The following is a 14,763-nucleotide window of genomic DNA, read 5'->3' on the forward strand; positions in this document are numbered from 1 at the left end:
GCACGTTATAGGATACTAAATCAACTAAATTCGGACTAATATCATGTCATTACGCATGTTCAAAGTGACATTGTAAACGAACTTCAAATCTGCACATGCGTCGGCAATGCCCGGAGTATGTATATTATCTTCTCCCTCTAACGCACGATTCACCGGTATAAAGCGTCGTCTATCTCGTTCAAGTGACGATCTTAGGAGAAATCACATATTTCATACAAATTTACGGTAAAAAATTGTGTAAAACAGAAAATGCACAGGGACAATTGCGCATGCGTAGACAAGATGTGAAAATCGTCCGCTAGAGTCGATCTCATTAGATCTTTTGGCGCTAGTATTGAATGTTATGATGTTTACGAGTATAATATTGCAACAAATCCCTGGTTTTTTGTACCTTTAAAATATTTTTACCATCAATAAAATTACTAATTTATTTCCACATATTTTTACTTGGCAGTGCACTGCACTTATGTACATACTAAGGAACCGCCTCTGATTGTGATCATGTTCATGTTGGCAATGATAATTTATTTTTCAAAACTATGTGTTTTCTTAGAAAAACCTAACCGCGCTAGATAGCTCCCGGTCCACACTACATAGCAATATAAAACTACTAATTTATTTATAGTAAAATTTACCTTTTTTTCTAAGCGTGAGTATTTTTTAAAAAATTCAATGCTTTTCTATGTGTCAGTATTAACCCCCACAATTGCAATGCCTATTTTGATCCTTTAATCATTTGTTATTTTCTTTTATTTCAGCTGTTTGCACCAGCATGGAGCAATGCCATGTCGGCGCAAGAAGTAAACAGCGCTCTGCAGTTGGCCGAGCCCCAGTTCTCCATCGAAGACGAACTGGAGGAGACAGTCAGCTTCATGAGAGGCTCGAGGCAGCTTCGACAAGCCAACAGCATTGGCCACACGCACATCGAGAGCATAGACGTGCAGTGCACGGATAGAGGGATGGATATTACCATAGACTTTGCAGAGCCCTTCGGGGGGGTTGTCTACAGTAAGGGCTACTTTGGTGACCCCAAGTGCAAGTAAGCAATTTACCTAACCAATTATTTCAACCCGTCACAATTGATCTACTCAAGTCGCGGGGACGTCAAGAGCTTATTTAACACCGGCCCTCATCTAAAAGAAGTTTTTGATAGGGGTAGACAGAGAGGATAAAACTCCATTTTACTATATCTTTGCATACATACCTTGCTTCCTGTACATTCAAACATCTTCTCATGCACGAGCGCCAATTATTCCGACTTTTGAAATGTTCATCGTAAGTATTTGTAGGATTTGGTCATGCCACGTCATTCCCGGTCTACCTCGACTTCTGCATCCATCAACATTGCATCGTAAATATTTTTAGCCGATCAACCTTTTTTTAATCGGGTAGTTCAGCGCTACGGGAAATTGGTTTAAAAAATGTTTTAAAAATGATTTCAATAAAAATAAACTACTTTGATCGACGTCCCTAGTTCGTTCGAATCAACCAATGGTAAGAATGTTGTGATAGATTTTCAGTTTACAGGGAGTTAATTCATAAATCAGCAGAATTCACCGGTGAGAACTCGTGACGTCACACGCGGAGAAATGTCAAAATTACAAAACTAAAAAAATTCGTAGCGCTGCTGAAATGATACAATTTGCTTTTGGGCTTAGTTTGATAGTTTTTTCAGAATTACTAGTCCATATCATTTTGACGAAAAATTATCTGTTCGGTTGGATGGAAAATACAGTCTGTGTGTGTGAAATAAAACCTGAATCCTGGACTATTAATTCTGACTCAGTGGCTGCTCTCAGGTAAAAATACTGAAAATCGTGAATCGAGCGGAGACACGACACACATACTCATAATTATTTTTTGTATTTTATGTTTTCTTTTCCCAGTTTCACTGAATTTTTAAAACATTTTTTTAAACGTATTTAATGATTTTATTTGAATTATTATTGTGTTTTTTTTATTATTTATATTTCAATATATTTTTTTTATTTTATGCTTTCATAATATAATGTTGCATATATTTTGTTATGCTTTTGTTTCCCCTAATAAACATCATAACATCACCTATCACTGGGATAGTGATTAGGATGGATCTAGAATTTTATGCTCAATTTGATATTTTTCGTTTAAGGTACGTTTCTTACGGTGGCAGTCAAAACCGCTACTCATTCTCCGTACCCCTCAAGGGTTGCGGATCCCGTCCATCTTGCAGAGCCTGTGGAACTATTGACAACGTGCTCATCATCCAAGCTGACGATACTGTGCAAGAGATTTGGGACACCGCGCGCAAGGTAAACTAAATCACACAATTTTTCCCTTAGACTTTGCATTTGAAGATCAATTTACCGTTTATGATGCCTGTGGGGATGATAATTGGTCTGTTAGACAGCCTAAAATTGCGAAGTCGGAAAGTTCCAAAGTTGTATGAAAAAGTTGGAACGATGCGTTGTCTTTTATTAGGTACTAACAAGCCATTTTGTGCAGGTGGTCCGTCCGGTCTAAAATGAAATAACTATTTTCTAGTAGCTTTAAATTTTCTTATGTGCACTTGTATACAATACTGGTATGTACATTGTAGTGGGTGGGTGTGCTATAATACGCATGTATTTTTTAAAAATAAATAAATAAATTATATATAATTTTATATTGAGAAATCCCATAAGATTAACGATTTTATTAAACTTTCAGTTTTAGCTCTCCAATGTGTTTTTTTCACCCGCTAGTATTTGTTCACCTAAAAGCTTCAATTCTCTCAGTAACTTTTATTCAGAGACCAGGTTTTGTTAATCTACTCGTTTTTATTCATTCATTTGTCAGAACCTGACATTTTTGTAAATGTACAAATTTCTATTTAGCTGCCGGATATCGTTCACCGACAATTTTTTTTTCACCTGTCCATTTTTTTTTTTTATTTCATTGGAAAGCCAACAGACATTTACACATTTATAAGAATCAATTATACCATAAATACATATCATAAAGTCCAATTAGAGGCTTCCACATAATATTGTTATTGTTAATGTTGTCACATAAAAATTATACATAACATAAAATAACTAATCATACAAAACTTATAATATTACTAGAAATGTAAATGAATATTGGTCACACAGTTGCACATTATAATAAATAATACAACTATAGTTGACCATACAGTGTTCATTTATTATGTGCCTACATACAGAACTGCACATAACCTGCATAATATAGGCTGCGGATTCAAGGCGCAACATCATAACTTGAATTATTTTTGGAAATTTTACTTTTAAAGGAAGTTAAAGATTTGTTATTAATATCAATACAATTTAATTTCTGATTACACATATGGCAGGTTCTATTTACAAATGAATTTTGAAAAGATTTAGTTGAACATTTAGAAATTTTAAAAAGAGATTGGTTTCTGGTCTGCGTTACTGGGACTCTAAAATTAATAAGTGACAGAATCTTAGGGCAATCTATCATGTTATTCAAAGTTTTATACATAAAAATGGCATCAGCCATGTTCCTTCGAGTTTGGAGAGTTTGGAGTTTATGTAAGTTTATAGATTCATATGTACCTGTATTCTGAGTCAACCGTCTAAAATTGCAATACGATAAAATTTTTGATTGTATAGATTCAATTCAGTTTATGTATTTTTTGTATTGAGGGCTCCAAGCGGGAGATGCGAATTCTAATTGACTTCGAACAAATGTAAAGTAAAGAGTTCTAAGAGTGCGCGCATGATTGAATTATATATCCCTATCCTATATATTCTCTCTCTTCCGTAAGAGGAAACCTAACATTTGGTATGATTTTTTCACAACAGGCTATTCTGTGCCGGGGTAAATAAATAATACAGTTCTGAGTCTAAAAATGAACCAGAACCCTGGACGAACGTTTTTGACTCTTTGGCTACTACCCTTAGGTGAAAATCCTGGAAAAAAATCCAATGGAGATAAGTCCACCTAGTTGTGAAGTGGTAAGCGCCTTCGCCTACAGTTTTCGAGGGTTGATTCCTGGAAGGGTGGACGCGAAATATTGGTTTGAAAAACGGCTCTACACTGCAATATTTCAATGTTCCAAAACTGGCACCTGAAGCTTAAAAAAGAACACCTTACCTTTAATGTAACAAACATTATTAAAATGCGCTGCTATTGGGGATCCAATGCAGTTTCATCGTCATTCCCTTTCCACACCTAATGGTGCATAAGGCACTGCATTATTACACAAATCGAAGCGTATCTTAATCATTTTTGCCATATTAAGGTTAGATGATCAGTCTCACGCTTCAGGTGCCAGTCTAGGGACTTTCAATATTCTAGTGTAAAAACACCTTTTGAAAAAAATATTTCATGTCAACCAAGTCGGTAATTGAACCTGAGACCTCTTGCGTGGTAGGCAAACGCGCTGACAATTCACGTATTTGTATTTGTAATAGAATGTTTATTACGTTATCATTTTTTTTCAAAATAAATGTATTTTTAATAATTAGGTTTCCCTTCTCCATAACTTCTCAATCAACAATGGGTTTTTCGATTTAATTTCAGGTATCCTGTTCACGCGGAGACGATGCAGACAAAACGGTGGTCTTCAAACCATTCGTGGTAGACATGTTGGAAGTTGTCAATGTACCAACTGCGCTGGGAAGTGTAGAGTGCTGGATGGATATACAAAAAGGAGTTTATCCCAGTGTAAGTACTTTGTCTAGATTCGTTTCGTTTCTCCACCTTATTTTAATCAACAGAACCATACCGAAGATATTAATGCTGTATTATAACATTGCATAAATATTATTAAAGGTAAATCGGCAAACCGAAAAATCTAATTCATTTGTTTGACGACACCTTTTCTTACAACTGTACAACTTTCTTCCACATATCCCCTTCCACGTGAAAAGCCATAGCCAAATTTGCGATGACTGTAAATTATATTATTAGTTCATACATAATGAGTCCTCTACATCAAATCAACTACAGCAGGCAAAGTGGATAAAAGATTGATTAATTTAGTTATTTATTTATTTATGCTTTATTAAGTTAGTTCATAACATCTTAAGAACTAATAGGGATCTGATACTAAGTGAAGGGGTCAACACTATTCTGGCATCGAGACAACACTATTACGTAGGCAAAAAGGTCCATAACCTTTTGCCAGAATCGTGGAAAGACGGGAGTGTTGTCAAGTTACGTAAGGTGTTGACCTCGCTCTTTCATGACATTGGTCGTAGGGAGTCAGAAAAGTTGATGCATGCCACGGATTGGAGAACCTTACTGGATGTCAAAAATAAAATATAAAAAATAAGGAATAATTTTTTTTAAAAATATTTATAGATGACAACCATGAGGTTTCGCATAAATAAATTGTCTATGTTTTTATGAATGTATGTATGTGTATGCGCATGGGTGTATGTACGTGTGTGTGTATGTACATGTGTATATATGTGTATATCTGTGTGTATATGAATCAAAATGTGTATCCAAATAAGTTTATATTTTGTTTGTCTGTGCTCTATATTAATTTGTTAACTATTATAATATATTAAAATGTAATTGCCTAGCTTGGAACGGGGTATGTACCCTTGTTAGCTGGGCAAAGTGAACATGGAATTGTATTTTGATAAAGAGTGTGAATAAATAAATAAATAAATATAAACTTTTAATAATATTACAATTTTTTTATCAAAATTTCTCAATAACATATTTTTTCAAATTAATTTTAAATATTTTTTTTTTCTATTTCCTTTATTTCTTCAGGTAACTCATTGTACAGCTTCAATCCCTTGTACAATGAGTTTTGAGATTCTGTTTTTTTCCTCATTGGTAATCTTATCTTTTTTTACCCCTTGTTTCATATGTATGACATTGTTGGTTAAATTTTATTTATCCCCTCAATTATTTTATGTATTAAATTTGCCACATCATATTTAATTTGTTGCTTTACTGTGAGCAAGCCAATTTCTTTGTGCATTCTTTCTATATTAAAATAAATATATTTTTTTAGTGTAATCCTCATTGTCATATTTTGAAGAATTTGTATATTTTGAATTTCTCCTTCATTACATAAAAAAATTTATGGTCATGATACATAATAATATCACAATCGAACACAAACAGGTTTGTATATTAGTCAAAGTAATTTTTGAACAACAAGTAGCAATAGAAACAAGGCATATTAACTTTCCTTTCCCGGTGATGTGTGGCACTTTGCATATACCTATAATAACTTTTATATCTCTGTAAATGTAATAAATACTATTCCTTCGTTTTACATTTATGTATCGATTGAAATAATTTACTATTAAGTAATAAATACTTATTGGCATTGAAAAAATATTTTATCGGAAATTGGAGATAAATAATCTACCTATACAATAAAAAACTTACCAATGTGTCGCATTGTCGCGACGATGAAGTAAAAGAGTACCGAATATACGATTGTCTCAAACGTCCGACTCTCGATATTATAAATATAATTGCGAGCGAGAGAGACAATTTCACGCGCAACGCAGGCCAGCCTGCTACTCAGATGCTCTCGGACCTTCGCTAAAGGTGGTCCATTTTCTCACGCTGTGAGCGTTAGAAATTTGTTTTTTTTTTTATTAATGTTTTTAGATTATATTCAAAATGTTTTGTCACTTTTGATCTCAAATGTAATTGATTGAAGCAATTGCCTATGAATGTTCCATTTTTCAGATTTTAAATCCTTTATTTTTGAATGTGTATTGACTACACAGCACGGAACGCGCGGATTTTTTTAGCATTACTATCCTTACTAGAAAAAAGTTGAGAAAAAAATTGATACAGTCGCCAAAAAGTTATTCTTAACTCTATATCATCAAATTTTATACTGTGCCAGTGTCAAGCTAAACTGTTTGTTTGTTTGGTAACAATTCCAACGTTATCTGAATCTTTAAACGAAATTAGATACTTTTTACCCACATTTTGAGATGAATGTTTTAATCAAACACTTTTTACTATCTTCTTTAACAGATTTCACCACTTAGTGGTACAATCAAAATTGGAGAGGAGATGTCCATTCTGGTATATCTGAAAGACCCAAAGATGCAGTATGACCTGAGGATACGCGATTGCTGGGCATATGATGCCGAGGATTACGAAGACCAGAAGACTAACAAGCTTCAACTCACTGATAAAGAAGGATGCCCCAAGTAAGCAAGATGATTTATGTTTAACATTTATTGATAGTAAATAGACATCTTAGCAAAATGCTCGTACGAGATTTTCCCAGAGTTGAAATAACGCAATACGCAATAAGCAGCATAACTTTTGTTAACAGACACATTTCCTATATTGCACCGAGAGTTTTTTTTTATATTTTGAAGGAGCGCATTAAGCTCTCCAGGAAAAGGTAAAATTTTTAATCAAATAATAAGAGAGATTTGCGTTGAAAACTCCTTGTTGAGTTTTCCATGATTTAAATTGACGTTCGATGATTTCATGTTAAATATTATTTATTATCACCATTAAATAACTATTTATTCATTTAATTTACACAAACGCCCGGGGGGATTTTGCAAGAATGTTAAACAAAAAAAGATATGGTCATGATAAAATATAAAATTTGGTTTATTTTAATACATATACATATGCCTAGTAAGAAAACCTTTTTTTATATGTATTTTTGAGGAGTGGACGAGGTGTGAAGAATACCTGATACTAGAAGAATTTTTTTTTAGTTAGCATAAAATAGAGAAAATCGGCGTTTCGTTGTCATAAAAAAAGATGGTGTAACTTTTCATCGATAAATTGGTAACCTTGGTACTTAATTGTAATTGAATTACAAATCTAAAAAAATTTCAAATTCAAATATTGAATTTAAGTATGTACCTAAGTACTTTTTTATTTTTTAATCCCAAAACATAAAATAACTTAGTTTCAAATATAGAACTCTTTTAGCAAATATCAAACTCTGCTCTTCTTATCAACAGGGGTGTACTCTATTCAGAAATGCGATTTTCGATAATGTTTTTAATGTCAGTTAATATTATTTTAGAATTTCCAAAAATCTAGTAAAAATAAGTTAATGGGTTTAAATTATTAGGAATTTAAGGAAATAATCTGATTGGGATCCATAAAAAACAAATGTTGTATGTAAACTTTAAAAACCAAACGTTTTTTATGAACAAAAAAATAACGTCCTTTAATTTTTTTTGTTTATGCATTCTAGGCAAACGCAGCCCTGGTGAAGGATAAAAAACATTTACGCTTCTAACTTTTTTTCTACTTAATCAATTGAAGATTTTAAGCTATATGCATTGTCATGACAAGATCTACATTCCGCTGAAAACCGCACGTAAATCGGTCCAGATGTTATGCAGTCTATAGAGGACACACATACTAACATTGCCTTTTATATATACACGGTGTTCAGGGCCAGACCGCGAAACTTCAGAGGAACATTCCTCATGGTAAAAGTCATTTTGAAAAAAAAAACGAAAAATTGTAATCTCAAAATGTATCAAATCCTTAATTTCTCGGACAAGCAGTCCCTCCACAAACCCCTACCCCTCTCTTACCCAGCCGCTTCCCCTATCCGCATCTGGTGCGTATCGCTTCGTTGGTCAAATACGTTTTTATCGATTTTTTTGTCAGGGAGGGGTAGGGGTTTGCGGAAGGGATGCGAAAATTCCGAGAAATTGAATATTTACTCCATTTTGAGATCATAAAAAAAAATAAAAATTAAAAATACTTTTTTTAAAGCTTATCATGAGGAATGTGCCTCTGAAATTTCTGTCTGGCCCTAAAAAACCGTGTATAAAAAATATTTTTTTTTTTATTCCAGTAAAATGGCTACATAGTGCAGAGCCAATTCTACCATATAAACATAAACATGAATTAACATTTAATACCTCTTCAGGGGTTCCTCAAGGATCTAATTTGGGACCATTGTTATTTTTAATCTTTATAAATGATATTGGTAAAGTCATAAAATTTTGTAATTTTCTCTTATTTGCTGACGACCTAAAAATTTTTTGTGAAATACTGACTTCTTCTGATTGTATTAAACTTCAGTGTGACATTCAAAATATAATTCAATGGAGCAAACAAAACAAATTGTTCTTCAATGTTTCCAAATGTTTTGTAATGGCATACACAAGAGCATCCAAAACAATATACTATCGTTATCTCATGGACGGAGTAAGACTTGAAAGGGTTTCAACGTCCAGAGATCTCGGGGTGTTGTTTGATGCTCAGTTATCTTTTAATCTTCATATAGTTAATCTATGTAATGACTCCCTTAAAATGCTTGGTTTTGTTCTTAGAAATGCCAAGATCTTTTCTAACACTCAGATTTTGAGGACATTGTATAGTTCCTTGGTAAGAAGTCGTTTGGAGTTTAGTTCCATTATTTGGTCGCCACATGAGACTCGATACTCTTTGATGGTGGAGAGAGTGCAGAAAAAATTTCTGCGCTATCTGTACCTTAAAGAGTGTGGATATTATCCTTGGCTCTTCCCAACTGACTTTTTACTGGGAATGCTAGGCTATCAGTCATTATGGAGGAGGAGGGACGTTCATTTGGGTGTTCACTTTTTCCAGGTGATCGGTGGTCGCATACATAACTCAGAAATTCTGATGGATGTAGGTCTGTTCGTACCTGATAACTATCTTCGACAAAGACAGCATCGATTGTTTTACCTACCGCGATGCAGAACCAACCTGCCAATGGTTATGCCGGTTAGTAGGGCAATCTTGCTACTTAATCGCATCGCCTCGGATGTCGACATATTTCACGACAGTGGGCCTTCCCTTAGGAAAGCACTTTCTAACATTTAATTTTTCTTTTTACATTTTGTTATATTATTTTAATAACATAATTATCTACTGTAATTTGTGATTTATTATTGTATTTAGAATGAATTGGGTCTTTTTCTGTAATGTTCTAAATATCTGAATAAATAAATAAATAAATAAATAAATAAATAAATAAATAAATAAATAAATGAATATAATCATAAATATAAACATTAAAAAAAAAAATTGCAGCACTTATGGTGGTCTTAGCATATTCCGCCATCACTCGAACAACGGCTATGCTAATGAAAAATAAAAATCCTAAATGTTGCTATACATATACAATTGTATGCGAGTAGAAAATAAAATTATTAACTTATTTTTAACTTGCCTTAAAATGCATAAAATGTTAAAAAGAACTAATGAAAACATAGTACAAAAAAACTAGATTTAAGTTTGTAAAAATAAGGTTAAGGTGATTGCATAAAATACATTTTGTGTACGTTAGTAGGCAAAAGGTAAATGATTTATAACTTTATATGAAAACTTATTTTACGCTCGCATAAAGCAGGGGTTATCAAAGATTTGAATGGACTGTACATACAACATTATTTTACGAATATTATCTTTATCTTTAATCCATAAATGAACAGCTGAAAGGAAGCTGCTAATAATTACATGCATTGAAAGTCTTTTCTTTTCACGCATATCTTTTTTTACTTTTCTCATTTTAAAAAAATGTAATGAACTGAAAGTACGCGCACTTGGGGTCAAACCGCACTAGAGCGTTACTGGCCTGACGCGTCACGCCAACGCGAAATATTATTTTCACTCGATGAAAGAAATCAGGCTGTGGGACACTGCGCGGCACTCCATACGCGTGTGCGGTTTGATGGTGTGAAAAAAAAACGCCAATGGAGTGTGGCTACATCTACAAAAGAGTAAATTCATTATATAAAAAATAAAAAATAATAAGTAAACTAAAAAATCGACCTAATGGTATAGTGGTCAACGCGTTTGCCTACCATACAAGAGGTCTCGGGTTCGATTCCCGACATGGTTAACATATAGCATTATTTAAAAAAGTGTTTTTACACTAGAATACTTTTATAGTCCCTAGACTGGTTTCTGTAGCGTAAGACTGATCATTTTTCCTTCACGTAACAAAAATGCACCAATGCAGTGCCCTATGCACCATAAGGTGTGGAACGGGAATGATGATGATGATGATACTGAAAAATGATCAAAATTTCTAAAAATATTATTTAATGGATTGAAAATAATATTTTATTTATTCCTAAAGCAGCGTCGGTACCTCGGAAAGCAAATAAATATTAATTTATTATTATTTACACAGCATTTCTCTTTTAGAAAGAAGAAGCTCGTATCAACATGGCAAACAACTAGAAACACGGGGTCATCAGGAGCAACTGTAATCGCTTGGAACAAAATTAGTGCTTTCAAATTCCCTGAAAGCGAGCAAGTGTTTTTAACCTGCAATATTGAGGCAAGTCTGCTTTTTACTTGTGGCGTTTCATTAAAATAACGACATATTATTTAGTGATTAAAACGTGTTAATTTTATAATTATAGATTTGTTCTGGTCAGTGCCAAGGAGCTTGTTCAAGCGAAGAGATCACGTCAATTGTAACTACATCCAGGCCTAATTGCTACCCTGGCGCCACAGATCCAAGGTGTCCCATAATTGATATTCCTCCTACACCAACACGGTGTTACCCTGGATCACCGGATCCGAGGTGCCCACAGCCAACATCCCCACCAGCGCCAAGATGTTATCCAGGTTCAACAGATCCAAGGTGCCCACAGCCAACATCGCCGCCAGCTCCTAGATGTTACCCAGGTTCAACAGACCCCAGATGCCCACAGCCGACAACGCAAGCTCCCCCACGTTGTTTCCCAGGATCAACAGATCCAAGATGCCCACAAACAACATCGCCACCAGCACCTAGATGTTACCCAGGTTCAACAGACCCCAGATGCCCACAGCCGACAACGCAAGCTCCCCCACGTTGTTTCCCAGGATCAACAGATCCAAGATGCCCACAAACAACATCGCCACTAGCACCTAGATGTTACCCAGGTTCAACAGACCCTAGATGCCCACAGCCGACAACGCAAGCTCCCCCACGTTGTTTCCCAGGATCAACAGATCCAAGATGCCCACAAACAACATCGCCACCAGCACCTAGATGTTACCCAGGTTCAACAGACCCTAGATGCCCACAGCCGACAACACAAGCTCCCCCGCGTTGTTTCCTGGGATCAACAGATCCAAGATGCCCACAAACGACATCGCCACCAGCACCTAGATGTTATCCAGGTTCAACCGATCCAAGATGTCCACAATCAACAACACAAGTACCCCCACGTTGTTTCCCAGGTTCTATAGATCCAAGATGCCCGACATCAGAGCCACAAAGGTGTTATCCTGGATCACAAGATCCTCGTTGCCAAGGACCTGCAACGAAAACTCCAGCAACATATTTACCTCCATCAACTACACCTGCCTTGCGTTGCTATCCTGGATCCACAGATCCTAGATGCCCACAACCATCCACTACTGCTGCACCGAGATGTTATCCTGGATCAACAGATCTAAGATGCCCACAGCCAACAACAACCCCCGCACCTCGATGCTATCCTGGATCAACAGATCCAAAATGCCCGCAACCAACTTCTCCACCAGCACCTAGATGTTACCCAGGTTCAACAGATCCAAGATGCCCTCAGCCAACAACAACTTCTGCACCTCGATGCTACCCAGGATCGACTGACCCCAGATGCCCACAGCCAACTACAATTTCCGCTCCTAGATGCTTCCCAGGATCTACAGACCCTAGATGCCCACAACCATCAACAACTCCCGCACCAAGGTGCTATCCTGGATCAACAGATCCAAGATGTCCACAGCCAACAACAACTCCACCACCTCGATGCTACCCTGGATCGACAGATTCAAGATGTCCACAACCAAGCACACCAGCTCCCCTACGTTGTTTCCCGGGATCAACTGATCCAAGATGCCCACAACCAACATCGCCACCAGCACCGAGATGCTACCCAGGTTCAACAGATCCAAGGTGTCCACAGCCAACTACAACTCCCCGATGCTATCCCGGATCTACAGATCCAAGGTGCCCACAGCCATCTACTACTGCTGCTCCTAGATGTTATCCTGGATCAACCGATCCAAGGTGCCCTCAAACTTCGACTACAACTCCTCTTCAATGTTACCCTGGTTCTCCAGATCCACGTTGCCCTCGGCCTCCGCCGCCTACAACTAAAACTCCAGCAACGTATCTTCCACCTGTAACATCACCAACATCATTACAATGTTATCCGGGTTCCACAGACAGACGATGCCCACAGACGAAACCAACACAAGCGCCATTGCAATGCTACCCTGGTTCTTCAGATCTTAGATGTCCTAAATTCTCAACTACTGCAGCAAACAGATGTTATCCAGGGTCGACAGATCCAAGATGCCCACAACCAACAACACAAGCTCCTCCACGTTGTTTCCTCGGATCAACTGACCCTAGATGCCCACAACCAACTACACCAGCTCCACCACGTTGTTTCCCCGGATCAACTGACCCTAGATGCCCCCAACCAACATCGCCACCAGCGCCTAGATGTTATCCAGGTTCAACAGACCCAAGATGCCCACAACCATCAACGCAAGCTCCTCCACGTTGTTTCCCCGGATCAACTGACCCTAGATGCCCCCAACCAACATCGCCACCAGCGCCTAGATGTTATCCAGGTTCAACAGACCCAAGATGCCCACAACCATCAACGCAAGCTCCTCCACGTTGTTTCCCCGGATCAACTGACCCTAGATGCCCCCAACCAACATCGCCACCAGCACCTAGATGTTATCCAGGTTCAACAGACCCAAGATGCCCACAACCATCAACGCAAGCTCCTCCACGTTGTTTCCCCGGATCAACTGACCCTAGATGCCCACAACCAACAACACAAGCACCCCCACGTTGTTTCCCAGGTTCAACAGATCCAAGGTGTCCTAAAACACCAGCACCGCTAAGCTGTTACCCGGGATCACCGGACCCAAGATGTCCCAAACCTCCACCTTCATCAACTAAAACACCATCGACTTATTTACCACCAACCACTGTCCCTACTCCACTACAATGTTACCCTGGCTCTACAGATAGAAGATGTCCGCAAACAAAACCAACACCAGCCCCCTTACAGTGTTATCCCGGTTCCCCAGATCCAAGGTGTCCACAAACAACCACATCCGCAGCTTTGAGATGTTTCCCAGGCTCAACTGATCCGAGGTGTCCACAAACTACAACACCAGCACCCTTAAGGTGTTTCCCTGGATCATCTGATCCTAGGTGCCCGCAAACAACTACACCTGCGCCTTTGAGGTGTTACCCAGGCTCATCTGATCCAAGATGCCCACAAACCACCACACCAGCACCTTTGAGGTGTTTCCCAGGCTCATCTGATCCTAGGTGTCCGCAAACTACTACACCTGCACCTCTGAGGTGTTTCCCTGGATCGTCAGACCCAAGATGCCCACAAACAACGACACCGGCACCCTTGAGGTGTTTCCCAGGCTCACCTGATCCTAGGTGTCCGCAAACAACTACACCTGCACCTCTGAGGTGTTTCCCTGGATCGTCAGATCCTAGATGCCCACAAACAACGACACCGGCACCCTTGAGGTGTTTCCCAGGCTCATCTGATCCTAGGTGTCCGCAAACTACTACACCTGCACCTTTGAGGTGTTTCCCTGGATCGTCAGACCCAAGATGCCCACAAACCACGACACCAGCACCCTTGAGGTGTTTCCCAGGTTCACCTGATCCAAGGTGTCCACAAACTACCACACCCGCACCTTTAAGATGTTTCCCAGGCTCATCTGATCCTAGGTGTCCGCAAACTACTACACCTGCACCTCTGAGGTGTTTCCCTGGATCGTCAGACCCTAGGTGTCCGCAAACTACCACACCCGCACCCTTAAGATGTTTCCCAG

The 14,763-nt window shown here is 37.8% G+C and overlaps 1 protein-coding gene across 1 annotated transcript; it reads left to right on the plus strand.

Moving 5' to 3' along the window:
- Positions 1-758: 758 nt before the first annotated feature.
- On the plus strand, positions 759-8,440 carry LOC148271577 (uncharacterized; the record flags this gene model as incomplete). The annotated part of the gene is made up of 4 exons (XM_088241216.1): positions 759-1,039; positions 2,132-2,291; positions 4,528-4,671; positions 6,970-8,440. Coding segments are annotated over 4 exons (768 nt in total), but the record flags the coding sequence as incomplete, so codon positions are not given.
- Between the last annotated feature and the right edge of the window lie 6,323 nt (positions 8,441-14,763).

The sequence above is a fragment of the Micrasema longulum genome, unplaced genomic scaffold (assembly GCF_059751315.1).
Source record: "Micrasema longulum isolate JH-2025_06_02 unplaced genomic scaffold, ASM5975131v1 h1tg002782l, whole genome shotgun sequence".
In the NCBI taxonomy this organism is placed as follows: Eukaryota; Metazoa; Arthropoda; class Insecta; order Trichoptera; family Brachycentridae; genus Micrasema; species Micrasema longulum.